This window comes from Natrix helvetica (genome assembly GCF_964273705.1).
Source record: "Natrix helvetica genome assembly, chromosome: Z".
Lineage (NCBI taxonomy): Eukaryota > Metazoa > Chordata > Lepidosauria > Squamata > Natricidae > Natrix > Natrix helvetica.
Genome location: NC_138554.1, coordinates 133,327,957 through 133,346,003, shown reverse-complemented (window position 1 = coordinate 133,346,003; position 18,047 = coordinate 133,327,957). Strand labels below are relative to the sequence as shown.

At 40.8% G+C, this 18,047-nt stretch overlaps 1 protein-coding gene across 9 annotated transcripts in view; it reads right to left on the bottom strand.

The window, feature by feature from the left end:
- KMT2C (lysine methyltransferase 2C) overlaps window positions 1-18,047 on the bottom strand; it is a 185,063-nt gene that overhangs the window by 119,047 nt on the left and 47,969 nt on the right. For all 9 annotated transcript variants that reach the window (XM_081970156.1, XM_081970160.1, XM_081970159.1 and 6 more), the window contains exon 2: window positions 15,223-15,311. In XM_081970156.1, the coding sequence (XP_081826282.1) occupies window positions 15,223-15,311 (89 nt within the window). The remainder of the gene's footprint in view (window positions 1-15,222; window positions 15,312-18,047) is intronic.

The window sequence follows — 18,047 nt, the reverse complement described above, 5'->3', positions numbered from 1 at the left end:
CCAGTTCCTGCAACCGTTCTTCAAATGTTTTAGTCTCCAGTCCCCTAATCATCTTTGTTGCTCTTCTCTGCACTCTTTCTAGAGTCTCCACATCTTTTCTACATCGTGGCGACCAAAACTGAATGCAGTATTCCAAGTGTGGCCTTACCAAGGCATTATAAAGTGGTATTAACACTTCACGTGATCTTGATTCTATCCCTCTGTTTACGTAGCCTAAAACTGTGTTGGCTTTTTTGGCAGCTGCTGCACACTGCTGGCTCATATTTAAATGGTTGTCCACTAGGACTCCAAGATCCCTTTCACAGTTACTACTACTGAGCAAGGTACCACCTATACTGTACCTGTGCATTCCATTTTTGTTGCCTAAATGTAGAAGCTTACTCTTTTCACCATTGAATTTCATTTTATTAGATAGTGCCCAATGTTCAGGTTTGTCAAGATCCTTCTGTATCTTAAGCCTATCTTCTGGAGTGTTGGCTATTCCTGCCAGCTTGGTATCATCTGCAAATTTGATGAGTTCCCCATTTATTCCCTCATCCAAATCATTGATGAAGATGTTGAAGAGTACTGGGCCTAAAACCGAGCCTTGGGGTACTCCACTGCATACTTCCCTCCATGTAGATGCAGTTCCATTGAGGAACTGATTAAATCAACATGATTTAATCATGTTGAAATAATATCTTGTTAACTTTAAAACAGGGATCTCTAAACTTGGCAACTTTAAGACTTGTGGATGGTGAATTTTGGGAGTTGAAGTCCACAAGTCTTAAAGTTGCCAGGTTTGGAGCCCCACCTTCAAATATAAATAATACAATAATTATTAAGGTAGAAATACAAATATAACACATTTCTCCCTCAAATAACACTTAACTAAGTATAAATTCCTGTTGTATTTTATATGCATTTGGCTGAGAAAAGTTTAAGACTGCAAATATGTAGCAGTCACTTTTATTCTGAAATTTTCGTATCACATTTGTTGGATAAATTTTTCTGGAGCCAGACCAGTGGTGGCGACTGAACAAGTACTGACATGCGGCCTGGGTCGCCCGAACTGGCAGTGACCCAGGCCTGCCATGTCGCCGAACTGGTTCCCTGGTCACTGCTGTTCTCCGCCATCTTGATTTTCAGTTCTATGCATGCATACAATTTTAATTTTAATTGGACTTGCATGTGGGTACAGTGCGCATCTGGCATGCAGGCGCGAAGCGCGCACATGAGCAAACTGGTAGTAGTGCCTGCCGGAGCCCACCCCTCAGCCAGACATATGAAAAATTACCTCAGGTTATTTAAACATGCTATTTCCACTGCACCACTGGGAATATATCCTTAGTTCCCTGGAAAAATGTTTATTTTGCAATTTATTTCCAGCAAAGCTGATTTCCTTTGCTATACAAGTAAGAGGCCCCTTATTATTAAAGTGTCCTCCTATCTATCCAGATCTGAAAATCCAGATCTCCTTTCCACCTTGTAACTATGAGAGTTACTTGGGTGTAGTGCTTAAGACCCCGGCCTGGAAACCAGGAGAGTGCGAGTTCTAGTTCCACTTTAGGTATGAATCTAGTTCGATGACCTTAGGTCAGTCTAAAGCAATGGTTAAACATTTCTAGAAACTTGCGAAGAAAACTGCAGGGATTTGTGTCACAAGAAGTCAACGCTGACTCAAAAACACCAAAAAACAAAACAATGCAAAAGTTATAACTGTAGAAAAGTGCTGAGCTCCTCAAGATACCAAAACCCACATTCTCTTGAGTGACCAAGTAATCACCCAGGATGCCATGCACAGAAATCTGTAATTTAAGCACTAAAAGGCTAAAAAAAAGTTGCTAAACAAAATTGAAAATAAATACAGATGATGAGGCTGCTGCTAGCATTCCAGGAGTGCGTAGGCAATGCACCACAACATTTTATCCATCATCCTAACTGGCTGCCTAACAAGAAAGAATTTAATCAGCAAGATCCTATTTCCTGCAGCCCTGTCTGGCAAAGGACATCTCCCCTGACCCTGCCAGGTCACTTGACTGATTTATCTTGATTTATCTTATGCAACCTCAGAACAGAATAAGTAACAAAACTTCAGGTTAGCAAGTTAGCAGGTACTGCAGTTGAGAGAATTGTCATAATGTGATAATATCTACCAATGCCCGTTAATAAACTCACTCCATTAGTTTCAGTTCATTTTCCGAGGCCTAATAATTCAATGCAACAATGTACCCAGTTACCCAACCAAAGTATTGGGTAGCTAACTCAAAGCTATCCCTGCCACAGAAGAGGCCTATATTGTTCATAAATCACAGCTGATAAAAGGCATTTATAGAAATCTAAGCTTCCTGGCTCCTACAGAGTACCAAAGTTATCAACCCGGTCAGTAGTGGGTTTCAATTTATTTTACTACCGGTTTGCTCGTGAGCACATGGTCATGCAATGCTTCTGTGCATGCGCAGAAGTGTTTGAGTGGGTGAGCAGAGCCTCTCTCCGCCACCACCAGTTCGCCCAATCCAAGGCGAATCGACAGAAACCCACCTCTGAACCTGGTTCATCCAAAGCCATTGTTCACTTCTTAACTGTGAAAATCATGAAAATTGGGCAGATGAACCATACCGTAAGTAACTTGTCTTTTTTGAATTAGGTTCCAGCTCATTCTATTTATTGCAAATCCTAGGCAGAGAGTCAAAATGCTCAAGTGTTCCAAAATGCATGGAAGAAACTGGGATATCTCCTATTTCTCGTGATTCCTTGTTTCCCATTCCTGGGTAAATTTCATACAATTTCAGATACACTAAATAATATGGAAGTTAAACACAACTGTTTTGAAGGTATCTTAATTGCTACAGGGCAGAACAATAATCCCAAAGCATCCCTTTTGGGAATCAATCATCCAAATAAGAGCAAAAACACAAGAATTTATTACAATATACCTCCAAAGCCAAATCAGACTATCAATCCAAGGTTAATATTACAAAGGCTACCAAGACAACTACAAACAGGATTGTATTTCTTGTCTTCCATTATTTTGTAAAACTCATCTTTTCCCCAATCAAAATAAATCTAAAAATAAGTTTAACTCAAGAATATGTCGAGTTTTGTTAGTAACAATCTATAAATTATGGACAGACAGAATGTTGTTTGATACTAACTACTAGCTGATAATGGTCAGCTTTTACCAAAAGCAGCTTAATCACTATTTCAAAAGAGAGTCTAGCCCAGTGATGGCGAACCTATGGCACGTGTGCCACAAGTGGCACGCGGAGCCATTTGTCAGGGCACGCGAGGCGCTGCCCTGTCAGCTGTCCAGCGCGCCTGCGCGCGCTGGCCAGCTGAGTTCACCTTTTTAAAAGCTATTTTTCGCCTTTCCCAGGCTCCAAACCCTGCTCAGAGGGTTGTTTTAAGCGTTCCAAAGGCTTCAGGGACCGTCCGGAGGCTTCCCTGACGCCTTCGGAGTGCTCAAAACCACCCTCCGAGCAACCCGGAAGTCACTTCCGGTTTGCTCGGAGGGTCGTTTTAAGCGTTCCGAAGGCTTCAGGGACCGTCCGGAGGCTTCTCTGACGCCTTCGGAGCGCTTAAAACCACCCTCCAAGGTTCCGGGTTGCTCGGAGGGTCGTTTTAAGTGCTCCGAAGGCTTCAGGGACCGTCCGGAGGCTTCCCTGAAGCCTTCGGAACGCTTAAAATGACCCTCCGAGCAACCCGGGCCTCCGGGGGGGTGGGGGAGGCTCGTTTCGCCCTCCCCAGGCTCCTATAAAGCCTCTGGAGCCTGGGGAGGGCAAAAACAACATGTAAAAATGGGGGGGGACGTGTTGTGCCCGCATACACACTGGGGGATCGCGCGTTGCATTATGGGTGCGGCACGCCCGCACACAACCCCCCTGCGCTCCCCCCACTTGTGGCACGCGAGCCAAAAAAGGTTCGCCATCGCTGGTCTAGCCTGTCTTTTTTCCTCAAGGGGAAAAAAATTAGAAGAAAATAATACCAGATAGATATTATTCTACATATGGTAGGTGGTTGATTAACGCTGTCCAAGGAAATTATCCATAAGCAAAAGGTCATAATGGAGGTGCTTGAGATTGTGATTTTATTTTATTTCAAAATGATCGGCTTAGTTCAATGTAATAGCTGTTTTGCACCTGTCTTTCGCAGTACTCTTTTCAAATTTGGCTACTGTCCCCTTTGTAAACAAATTACTAGTCTATTACTACCTATCTATAATCTCTAATTTGTGCTCTCCAAGCAGAAGTTAGGTGCTCAATTCGGCCATTCCACTCTATGGAGATGCCACGTTATCAGCCCCCTCTACCGCAAAGATCCTGCAGGAAAAGAGCAGTCTGGACAACTGTGGGATCTAGCAGGGTGAGAGCTGTGAACCATAAACACAAAGCTTTTGATGTGACCCAGCATAACAGATATAGCACCTTGCTGACCTTAATGGGGACTCTAAAGAGACAGGTCAAGGTAGTTGTGATAATGATGACTCAAATAAGCAGGGGATCGTGGTTCAAAATGAAGAACTTTCTTCGGAAAGGCGAAATGGGGACCCAGGTATCATACATATCAGTTGCACAAGAAGATCAAGGTATGCAAAAAGAGAAGTCACCTTCTGGTTGGTGATTCAATTGTAAAGGATGTAAATTTAGGAAAGGATATGGAGGTTTTAAAAGAGGTCAGGTGTCTGCCAGATGCTACTGCCAGCAGAGACAAGAGGCATATTCTTAAGATAGTCAAGAATGCAAGTAAGGACTGTGACGTTGATGCTATTATACATCTTGGCACAAATGATCTGTCCCAAAAAGATGTACTTTCTGTGAAGAATGATTTCCAGAGCTTGGGGTATGAACTTAGTAGTGTAGGTTGTAGGCTTATCTTTTCAGAGGTTTTACCAGTATATAAGGAACAAAAAGGGAAGGGCCAGCGTGTAGCAGAGTTTAATGTGTGCCTAAAGGAGTGGTGTAAAAGGGAAGGCTTTGGTTTTATTAGTCAGGATGCCTGCAGCTGGTCCAACGAAAAACTGTACAAAAGAGATGGTTTGCAGCCATCCAAGAAAGGGATTGAGTAACTTGGCATTAAATTCACAGATTTTCTGGATAAACATTTAAACTGAGCAGTGGGGATAGAGAATTAATTGATACAGAACATTTCTGTCCCCAGCAATCTAAAACTCATAGGGTTATCAGTGCATGTAACATAGATGTTTGTGTGGGTAAGATTATCACTCCTGCTGTTAAGCAAAACCAAGCATTTAATAGTGAGTGCCATACCATGAGCACGACTCATACAAGTGGCAAGAAAATAGGGGCAGTCAGGCACAACACAGGTTAGGTAGACAGTAAACACAGGGTCAATCAAAATGGACTCAAATATCTATACACCAATGCAGAGAGGATGAGGAATAAACAGGGTGAATTAGAAATTCAAGTAAATGAGGGCAGATACAATATTATTGCCATTACAGAAACTTGGTGGGATGAAACCCACAAATGGAACATACAGCTAGAAGGATTTAAATTATTTAAAAGAAATAGACCAAATAAAAGAGGAGGTGGAGTTGCACTATATATAAGAAATAACTACATCTCTACAGAAATAGAGTACAACAATGATGAGAACTATCTTGAATGCATTTGGGTCAATATTAAAGGTTGGGGGGGAAATGACATTGCCATAGGTTTATACTACAGGCCACCCAACCAAGCAGAGAAAGTAGATGAACTTTTTGCTAGTCAGCTCTGGTATGCAGGAAGCATACCACAATAGTAATGGGAGATTTTAATTACCCTGACATCAACTGAAAAAAAAACAAACTCTGCACCAAGTGGAAGATCCAACAGATTCCTAACGAACCTAGCAGACAACTTTGTTTCCCCAAACGTAGAGAACGGAACAAGGGGATCCGCCATATTGGACTTAATTCTCACTAACAGAGAGGAAATGATAGAAGGTGTTGAAGCCATAGGAACCCTGGGGGCAAGTGACCATGCAATATTGGAATTCAACATTATGCAAACACAAGTAGTACAACAAAGTCAAACTAGAGTATTGGACTTTGAGAGAGCTAATTTCAATAAACTTAGAGAGAGTTTGGGAAGAATTCCATGGATGAGAATCCTCAAGAGAAAAACATCTCAAGAAGCTTGGGAAATTTTCAAAAATGAGATTACAAAAGCCCAGTCTAGCATAACAATGAAGAAGAAAAATAACAGCTCCCAAAAGAAACCAGCATGGCTGCATAAAGAACTCTCTGACAAATTGAAAGACAAAAAAGTTAAGTATAAAAAGTGGAAAGAAGGGGACATAACTAAGGCAGAATATCAGCAAATAGCCCGAGCCTGTAAAGTTGAAGTAAGGAAAGCTACGGCTCACAATGAAGAAAGGCTTGCCACAAAAGTAAAAAATAACAAAAAAAAGCTTCTTCCAACATGTTAAAAACAAGAAAAAAGTTATATAAATCACAGGCATTTGCGGATGATATGGTATTCATATTAGAGGATCCATTAAAGCCAGGAATTAAATTAATCCAAAAAATAGCGGAATTCAGTAAGGTAGCGGGCTTTAAAATTAATAAGAACAAAACAAAGATCATTACGAAGAATTTTACTAAAAAACAAGAGCAAGAATTAGAGGAAAACATGGAAATGCAAATAGCAAAAAAAGTAAAGTATGTAGGAATTTGGCTGATAGGGAAATGCTCAACAATTAAAGAAGATAATTATGTTAAAACGATTCAGAAAATTAAGAAAGAGCTGGAAAATTGGAGGAAACTACAAATATCCTTAATGGTAAGAATTGCCATCATTAAAATGAATATACTACCAAAAAAATTATTTTTATTTCAAGTGGTGCTGATTAGCCTAGGGAATTTTTTTTTCATAGATTTAAATAAATTAATTGCACAGTTTATTTGCTCATGGAAAAAACCCATGAATTAAATTAAAATTGTTACAAGACAGTAGAGAAAGTGGAGGATTCGGACTTCCTGACTGGGAGCTTTATTACCAAGCAGCAGCTCTCACCTGGATAAAGGACTGGATCAATTTAAAAAACAGAAGATTATTAACAATAAAAGGTTATAATTTGGAATTGGGTTGGCACGCCTTTATCTGGGATGGGAAAGAGAAGATTCATAGCTATTTCCAAAAACATTTAATTAGAAAAGCTCTACTACAAACATGGTTAAAATCAAAACAAAACATTATAATAAAATCCCAACCTGGCTATCCACCATGGAAGCTCTGATATACCCGAACGTATTGGACATAAACAAGATAATAAGATATAAATACATATTAGACAACCAAGAAAGGCTAAAAACAAGGCAAGAATTGAAAGACGAGGGAATAGATATTGGCTGGTGGCCCTATTTACAAATACAGGCAAGGTATAAAAAAGACAGGGAAAGAGACGGATTCTATAAGGAGCCGCAAGAGCTGGATAAAATTTTACAGGGAACCGAAGAAAAATTGATTTAAAAAATATTTCACTACTTATTAAAAATTGATTTAAAAAATTGATTGATTAAAAAATATTTAAAAAATGTTTAAAAATATTTTTAAAAATATTTTAAAAAATTGATTAAAAAATATTTCATTACTTATTAAAATTTAAAATGGAAGAACAAACTGTAAAAGAAACGATGATAACATGGGCGATAAATTTTGGGTATAGTGTAGAATTGGCGGAATGGGAAAAAAATTGGGAAATAAACTACAAATTAACGATGGCAACGTCTTATAGAGAGAACATGTACAAGATGTTCTACAGATGGCACCTTCCACCTGCGAGAATTGCAAAAATGTTCCCGGAGTGTTCACCTATCTGCTGGAAATGCAACAAACAACATGGAACATACTAACATATGTAGTGAACGTGCAAAGCTGTGAAAAAGTATTAGAAAAAAATAAAAGATTGGCTAGAGGAGATTACTACACATCAAATTGCACTAAAACCCGAATTATTTTTGTTAGGGCTTATAAAAGGAAATTATGAAAAAAATATTAGATACTTAATTTTACACATTTTTTAAAATTGGATTTATATGCCGCCCTTCTCCCAAAGGACTCAGGGCGGCGTACAACATTAAAAAAAACCCCACATATCACAAAAGTTAAAAGGAAATTAGATAAATATCCAAAAAAATAAACCCAATTAATATGACAATAACATTTTAAAAATTAGATAAAATTAACAGGCCAGGCCGGCTTGCTGGAAAAGCCAACTTTTTAGGGCGCGTCGGAGGTCAGGGATTATGCGAAGCTCCGGGGGCAGCTCATTCCAGAGGGAAGGAGCTCCCACAGAGAAGGCTCTCCCCCTGGGGGTCACCAGCCAACACTGTCTGGCCGACGGCACCCTGAGGAGGCCAACTCTGTGGGATCGTACTGGACGGTGGGAGGCTACTGGTGGCAGTAGGTGGTCTCGCAGGTACCCTGGGCCTAAGCCATGGAGTGCTTTAAAGGTCATAATTAATACCTTGAATCCCACCCGGAAAACAACCGGCAACCAGTGCAGGCCGCCTAAAAGGGGTGTAACATGGGAGTACCTAGGTACCCCCATGATAACCCGCGCGGTCGCATTCTGGACCAGCTAAAGCCTCTGGGTGCTCTTCAAGGGCAGCCCCATGTAGAGAGTGTTGCAGTAGTCCAGGCGAGAAAGGACAAGGGCATGAGTGACTATGCACAGAGCATCCCGATCTAGGAAGGGGTGCAACTGACGTACCAGGCGAACCTGGTAAAAGGCCCCTCTGGTCATGGCCGTCAGGTGTTCTTCTAAACTAAGCCGTGTATCCTGGAGGACTCCCAGATTGCGGGCCCTCTCTGAGGGGGCTAAAATTTCTCCCCCTATCATCAAAGATGGGACAAGATGCACAAATCGGGATGACGGAAACCACAGCCACTCAGTCTTGTAGGGATTGAGCTTGAGCCTGTTCCTCCCCATCCAGATCCGCACAGCCTTCAGGCATCGGGACATCACATCGAGGGCATCGTTTGGGTGGTTTGGGGTAGAGATGAAAAGTTGGATATCATCAGCATATTGATGATACCGTACCCCAAAACCACGGATGATCTCGCCCAGTGGTTTCATATATATGTTGAACAGGAGGGGTGAGAGAACCGACCCCTGGGGCACCCCACAAGTGACGCACCTGGGGGGGCGATCCCTGCCCTCCAGTCAACACGAACTGTGACCGATCCGACAGGTAGGAGGAGAACCACCGTAAAATGGTGCCCCCCACTCCCAACCCCACGAGTCGTCGCAGTAGGATACCATGGTCGATGGTATCGAAAGCCGCCGAGAGGTCTAATAGGACCAGGATAGAGGAGCAGCCCCTGTCCCGGGCCCACCAGAGATCATCGACCAACGCGACCAATGCCGTCTCCGTGCTGTACCTGGGCCTGAAACCCGACTGAAACGGATCCAGGTAGACAGCTTCATTCAGGTACTGGGGAAGCTGACATGCTACCACTCTCTCGACAACCTTTGCTACAAAGCGAAGGTTGGAGACCAGACAATAGTTGGCTAAAGAAGCTGGGTCCAGGGAAGGCTTCTTAAGGAGGGGCCTCACCACTGCCTCCTTCAAGGCGGTGGGAAAGAACCCCTCTCTCAATGAAGCGTTGGTAATCGCCTGAAGCCAGCCTCGTGTCACCTCCTGGGAAACCGAAACTAACCAAGAGGGACATGGGTCCAGCACACAAGTGGCAGCACTGAGTCTCCCCATAATCCTGTCCATGCCCTCGGAGGTCACAGGGTCAAACTCATCCCAGATTGTCTCCTCAAGATTCACCCCTGTCGGCTCGCCCGAATCTACCCAGTCAGAGTCCAAGCCTGTCCGGATCTGAGCAATTTTATCCTGCAGATACTGAACAAATTCTTCAGCCCTACCCTGCAAGGGGTCTTCCCCAGTTCCTTGGTTAAGTAAGGAGCGGGTCACCCTAAACAGGGTGGTTGGGCAGTTATCCACGGATGCGATAAGAGCGGGAAAATGTTGCCGTTTTGCCGCTTTTATTGCCACTAAGTAGGATTTAATATGAATTCTTACTAGTGTTTGATCAGATTCGGACCGGCTGGCCCTCCAGCCACTCTCAAGGCGTCTTTTCCGGCGTTTCATCTCCCGGAGCTCCTTGGTAAACCAGGGGGCCACCCGGGATCGACACTGGGTCAGAGGCCGCAAAGGCACAATGCGATCCAAGGCCCCAGTGGCCGCCCTATCCCAGGCTTCCACTAGGGCTTCGGTCGAGTTGTGAGCAAGGGATTCAGGAAAAGTCCCAAGCTCCATCAGGAACCTTTCGGGGTCCATCAGGCGCCTGGGGCGGAACCATCTAGTCGGTTCCGCCCCCTGCGGCGAGGGGTAGCAGTAAGGAAGTCAAGCCTGATGAGGAAATGATCAGACCATGACACATCATTACGGCAGCAAGAATTATATTCGCACAAAACTGGAAAAATAATTATATACCAACAAAAGAAAATGTAATTAAAAAAATATTGGAATGTGCAGAGATGAATAGGCTCACGAAAGAACTAAAAGAGAAAGATGAATCTGAATACTACTCCATATGGGATTTATTGTACAATTGGCTAGAGGAAAGGAGGGGAAAAGTAGGAAAGCAAAAAAGAAAGGAAGAAAGATCAACAAAACAATAGACAACTACAAAACCGGAAAAGGATTAAAAGACTGAAATATGACAGAGACTATAGCAAATAAATATTACACAAAATGACATAAATGTAGTAAAAACTGTTACACATAGAATATATAGAATATTACATATAGAATGAAAAAATGTATGAAATAATGTAAATGCAGAGATATATAAAGTCATAGTTAAAAAAAGATTTAATATATTATCTACTTTACAAAATGACATAAATGTAGTAAAAACTGTTACACATAGAATATATAGAATATTACATATAGAATGAAAAAAAAGTATGAAATAATGTAAATGCACAAATATACGAAGTCATAGTTAAAAAAGATTTATTGGTATAGATAAAACAGAGACAACAGATAGGTAAAAAATGTAATGTATTGCAAAAATGTGAAGTTTGTACAAACAAAATAAAATTTATTAAAAATAAAAAAATAAAAAAGTTAAGGAAACAATTGGTCCATTGCAGGGAGAAAGTGGCAAGAAGGTGAGAGGCAATGGGGGAAAGCAGGACTACTTAACTCATTTTTTGCATCTGTCTTTACACAAAGGGATAAAACAGTCCAACCATTCAAAAACAGCACCACAAAAATCAGATTAGGAACACAAATTGAAATAGGGAAGAAAATGGTAAGTGAGCATCTGTCTACCCTAGAGGGGTTCAAATCACCAGGATTACACCCCAGGGTTCTGAAGGAACTGGCAGACGAGATCTCAGAACCACTGAACTATATCTTTCAGAGATCCTGGAGCACCGGGGAACTGCCAGAGAACTGGAAATGAACTGATGTGGTTCCCATGTTCAAAAAAGGAAAAAATATAGATCCAGGAAACTATAGACCTATCAGTCTGATCTCAATCCCAGGAAAGATCCTGGAAAAGATAATCAAGCAACGAATTAACGAACACCTAGAAGTAAACAAAGTAATAGCCAAAAGCCAACATGGGTTTGTCAAAAACAGATCATGCCAGACTAATCTTATTGCATTCTTTGACAAAGTGACAAAATTAGTGAGCCAGAGGAATGCCATTGATATAGTTTACTTGGACTTCAGTAAGGCATTTGATAAGGTAGACCATAACCTACTACTAGATAGAATAGAAGAATGTGGGTTAGACAGCATCACTACCAGATGGATTCATAACTGGCTGACCAACCGCACTCAACATGTAGTCTTCAATGGAACTGCATCTAAATGGAGGGATTCATGCAGAGGAGTACCCCAAGGCTCTGTTTTAGGCCCAGTACTCTTCAACATCTTCATCAATGATTTGGATGAGGGAATAAATGGGGAAATTTGCAGATGACACAAAGCTGGCAGGAATAGCCAACACCCCAGAAGACAGGATTAAGATACAGAAGGATCTTGACAAACTTGAACATTGGGCTCTATCTAACAAAATGAAATTCAATGGTGAAAAGTGTAAGATTCTACATTTAGGCAAGAAAAACAAAATGCACAGGTACAGTGTAGGTGGTACCTTGCTCAATAGTAGTAACTGTGAAAGGGAAATTGGAGTCCTAGTGGACAACCATTTAAATATGAACCAGCAGTGTGCAGCAGCTGCCAAAAAAGCCAACACAGTTCTAGGCTACATAAACAGAGAGATAAAATCAAGATCACGTGAAGTGGTAATACCACTTTATAATGCCTTGATAAGGCCACACTTGGAATACTGCATTCAGTTTTGGTTGCCACAATGTAGAAAAGATGTGGAGACTCTAGAAAGAGTGCAGAGAAGAGCAAGAAAGAGGATTAGGGGACTGGAGACAAAAACATATGAAGAACGGTTGTAGCAACTGGGTATATCTAGTTTAATGAAAAGAAGGACTAGGGGAGACATGATAGCAGTGTTCCAATATCTCAGGGGTTGCCACAAAGAAGAGGGAGTCAAACTCTTCTCCAAGGCACCTGAGGGTAGAACAAGCAATGGGTGGAAACTAATCAAGGAGAGAAGCAACTTAGAACTGAGGAGAAATTTCCTGACAGTTAGAACAATCAATCAGTGGAACAGAAGTTGCCTCCAGAAGTTGTGAATGCTCCAACACTGGAAGTGTTTAAGAAGATGTTGGATAGCATTTGTCTGAAACAGTATAGGGTTTTCTGCCTAAGCAGGGGGTTGGACTAGAAGACCTTCAAGGTCCCTTCCAACTCTACTATTGTATTTGCATTTATTTGTATTTGGAGGCACATTAAAATGAAGTCGAGGTCATATGAGACATAAGTAAATGTTATCTTTGAAGTGTCTTGCAAATATGTCAGAGTGAGCCATTAAAGAAATATAACATAAATAACATAAATAAAGCATGCAGGCATTACTTGTTTGAGATCAAGGGAATAGAAATCTCTCACACAAAGGCGTTCACCCAATGCAAATGAGTACCATACTATAAGATGCACCAGAGTATAAGATGCACCAAGATTTTGAAGAGGAAAACAAGAAAAAAAACCATTCTTGCCCTTCCCGACCTCCAGAAGCACTCTGCTGGCCTCCCAAACCCTCTACCTGCCCCATTTTAACAAAAACTGGGCCTGCTTTTGGCCTCCCAAACCCCACACGCATCCCGTTTTCCCCCTCCCCAGCCTCCAGGATCACTCTGCAGACCTCCCAAACTCTCTGCGTACCCCGTTTTTGTGAAATGGGGCCATTTTTCACGAACACGGGACATGTGGGGCAGATTTTTGGGAGACCATAAATGGCCATATTTAGTGTATAAGATGCATCAACATTTTCACCCTCTTTTAAAATGTGTACTCTGAAAAGTATGGTATTTTTGTATAACATTCAATGCAGGTAGTCCTTGACTTAGGACAGGTCACTTAGCAGACCATTCAAAGTTATATCAGATTCCCCCAAAACTACTTGCAACCCCATTTCAAAGTTATGACTACGACATCCCCACAGTCATTTGCTTTTACAAGGATATTCAATCCTGCCGGGTCCCTGCAGTTACTTATCCACCCATTGGAGATCAGGCAGCTGTAGCAGGCATGAGTCAGATGGCGCTTGCAAGCCTCAGTTTCCTTCCCACGCAGCAAGCGAGGCGAGGTCAAGAGGGGCAGAGTTTGCAAATTCCAACTGACCTGATCTTCTCTTACATGCTGGATGGGAAGAAAGCTGGAGAACTGTGGAGACCCTGCCAAGAAGTGGAGCACAGGGTGCCTGAGATGGTGCAGAGAGCCTTGGGAGGCCTGAGCAGGCATTCCAGGCCTACCCCCCGAGGCACCCTACGCTCTATTGAATGATTCTCTCATTCATTTTATGTTTGCATCAGAGAAAACAAGGAATAGGGTCATTAAGTGAGGCTGTTTCACTTAACAGCTGTTGTGACATGTAATAGGCAGGCACCCTTAAGGTCATATCTCGAGGACTGCCTATAGTCAAATAAATGAACTATAGTTTGACATCATGTCCTAATTCATACAACAAAGAGTTACAAATGCATGGCACAACATAAGCGAACAAACTCATCAGGGCAGGATTCAGGAACCATCTGCATTTGAAAGACAACTGTCACTCTTTTGAAGAAATTCACATTTTGAACAGAGGAAGACTGGTTTGAAAGAGGAGTCGACGAGGCCATTTATGTCAAAATTGAACACCCCTCCCTCAATAGAGGGGGAAGATACTCCGATTCAGACAACTCTGAAGTTACAGAAAAACCCTCAAGTGGCCTCAATGATTCTCAGAGTGCTAACAACCGGATGACTGCAGAGAATATAAACCATTTCATTCCACACCAGTCAGTTTGGACTGAAGAAGCTTCTCAGATGAGAAGCGAAAGGTTTTCAAAGGGTAAAACCAAGAAAATCATTGCCTTTTGGAAAAAGCACCTTTGGAATAGAATTGCTAGGTTCACACACAACACACTGAACCAAAGTTGTTTAATAAGATTGGCAGCACTTACAAGCACTCCCAATTCCAGCTGGGATTCAATTCCAAAATGGTACTTCAAAGTGCAGTTACCCCATGCTATCCCATGGCTGCTTTAAGAATGGCCAACAGATTTAATGTTTCTGGCGCAGCATACTCTAAAGCAGCGGTCACTAACATGGTCCCTGAGAAAATTTTGGTGGTCTGCAGAAAAAACATTTGCATTTTTTATATCGCACAAAATCAGGGGTTCTCAAACTATGGCCCTGCAATTGCACTAAGTGCAATGAACATTTGTGTGGTTGCAGAGGGTCTCCCCCTTCAGTGTTTTTTTGTGGGGTTGGAGGGGGGCAGAAATTCCAACTTGGATCTGCTTCAGCCTCCTTTGGGCAAAGGCTGGAGGGAAGCACTGCTGGTGGCAAAGAGCCGGAGGGAGGGACAAGTAGAGGCCGGTGAGCTCCCCTCAACATGAGTGACATCAAGTTGGCAATGCCTACCCAGCGAGTCATTAGGCAGATCATATTAGTGGTCCGTGGGATTTAAAATTATGAATTAAATGGTCCCTGAGGTCCAAAAGGTTGGGGATCCTTGCTCTAAAGTTCCCTTTTGGGACTAAAACTAAAATGCTATAGCCCTACTATTATTTATCCTATTCAAATGTGTAAATTCAGTTTAGACACTTGCTAAATCTATTTCAATCCTAGTCTATTTGCCTTACCAACTTCCACAGTGTTTTCCGTTTCTGTTGCCTCCAATCCATCCATGCTGTCTTCATCCTCCACCGTAAGTTTTCCTCTACTTCGAGGCCTGAGAGGAAAGAAAAACACAATTTATGACATTAGGAAAAAGGCTTCAAATTAGCAAGGAAATTATTTTGCTTGTTACAGTACTAAATTTTCTTGAACATGAAACATTAAGTCTTACAATATTAATGGGTGAAATGTACAATACAGAGAAATATCAAGATGTGCATTTTCTATCCGCTCCTAATATAACATCAGAGGCAAATAAACTACAGGCCATCCTCGACATACAACCATAACCGAGCCCAAAATTTCTGTTACTAAGTGAGACAGTTGTCAAGTGGATTTTGCTCCCTTTTGCAATCTTTCTTGCCATAGTTAAGTGAATCAATGCAGTTGTTATGTTAGTAATATGGTTGTTATGGTTACTTTCCCATTGGCTTTGCTTGTTAGAAGGTCACAAAATGGGATCACATGACCCCAGGACACTGCAACCTTCATAAATATGAGTCACTTGCCAAGTACCTGAATTTTTATCACATGACCATGGGGATGCTACAATGGTCGTAAGTCTGAAAAACAACCCTAAGTCACTTTTTTTCAGTGTGGCTGAAAAAACCCCAGTTACTAAATGAACTGTTGTAAATGGAAGTCTACCTGTACTTTACTAAAAGAATCTTGATCCTAAAGAGGGGATCCCCCCTTTTAAACAGTAATGAGTAGATCTTTTTTACAGATCTCTCATTCCAAACAAAACTGTGATCTAAACTAAGCATTATCTTTGGATCTTGGCCATATTTTAAACTTCAAAATAAGACTGCAACAATTTTATTTGATGAATAGAATATAAAGTCTTTGGGTCAATTATTAACAATACCAAGTTTAATCCAGCAATAGCACAAAACCCAGTCACTTCTCAGAGATGTGCAGCTACTGTATATAAATTTGATTAACAAATAAAATAAAAAAAATATTGGGAGACTATAAGAAAAGTGGTGGGGGAAACATCAAAATCAAAAGGGCAAACACCGAAAAGACACAAGAAAAGCATTCTATTATTTAAGCCAAGTACGTTCCTTTGACATAATGTCTTTAACAGCCAACCTTTTAAAAATATTCTCTGAGAGGTCCAGTAAACATAGCAAAAAATGTTTTAGTGAATTGGTATCATCTTAATATCAAAGTGCAAATGCACATTTCTCACTATAGTTCCCTTCTTTTTAAATTTTACAACTTTTTATTTAGTTTGTATCATGTATTGTTAGTGGAGCGCAGTGACTCACATGGTTGGGATGCTGGGCTGATGACTGGCAGGCATTTGAGACCTGGTTTTTGCCATGGGAGGGAATAAGCTCCCGTCACTTGCTCCAGCTCCTTCTTAACAGCAATTCAAAAGCATGTGACTACAAGTAGATAGATGGGTACCACTTCGGTGGGCAGCTTAAGGAGACATGAAAGGAGCCCTCAATTGGGCACCCCTTGGGCATCAGCTATTCTTTCAACCCAGAAGCACTTTAGTGCTCCCAATATGACTGCAGTATCATATATGAAACATACTCTAGAGGATCGGAATGAATTTAATTTGCTTTTAATTTTAAGTAAAGTTTAATTAATTTTATTTCTCTAGGAAAATATTTAATGAATGTTCCTTTTTGTTGCATTTAAAATTACAAATGAATAAGAGTTTGGATTTCTCTATCGTCTATAGGCTTTTAGATTTAGAAAATGATGCTATTAAAGTAACTATTTGTTTTCAGTCTCTTCTAAGAATCCATAATACTAAATCTACATGACATGTAAAATGCTATTTGGGGAGAAAATAACACAAATGTTTAAGGCTTATGCAGTACAGTATATGAATATTGTACAGTTTTATACCAGCATATTAAAATATGTTTCATAAGGCTTCTATCAATTTATTGAGAACAAAATTAAACTATCACGGTCTATTTGCACATGCTTTAGGGTTCTGATGTGACCTTTTATATGTTTTTTCCCCCTCCTCTATCTTACTAGCTTTGTTCAGAGAAAATTTTTATTACATAATCTGCAGCTAACATTTGTATGTTTTTGAAAAAAAAATGCAGCACTCTTATAAAAGAGTCTTGAGGACTTTGAAGTAAGATCCACTGTGTTCAGTACAATTTACCAAGGTAGATGTGATGCTTGCTTCATGGTCTGAGCACAGGATCTAATGTAAATATGTTTTTCTTCTTTTAAGCAGTAGAGAAACTTGTGCAATACCAGTAGGTAGTCCCAGATCAATTGCAAGTTTTTTGCAATCATGAAATATAATGAAATCATGAGAGAATATTAGGCTATTATTGCTGTGAACATTATTCAAATCCAAGTAAATATTGCTATTTTAAGAATCAAATCAATAGACTGAACTTAATTCTTCCTGTAAACTTAAAAGTCAATTTTGAGTCAGAGAAAAGTGAAGTAAAGAAATTTGTATGCATATGAGAAGGAAGGAAGAAGATACTGCCCAAAAGTTACAACCAAGTCCTGTACCTCAGAGATAATATGAAAATATTCAGTCAAAATTATGAAGACCAAACTGATCCCCCCCTATTTTTCTACTTCCTCACTGTAGAATTTTACATAATGGTTATAATTGGCAAGGGCAAAATTATATAGCAATTAGGGCATGACAGCAAAAGCAAACAAGTACTGAAAATGGGTTCACCACTTCTGGTAACAAGCAGGTAATTATCACAGCAGTTTGAAAGGGGCATAATCAAACCAAGTGACATCATTCCACCCACATAATAAATGTGAAATCCCTTTATGTCCAATG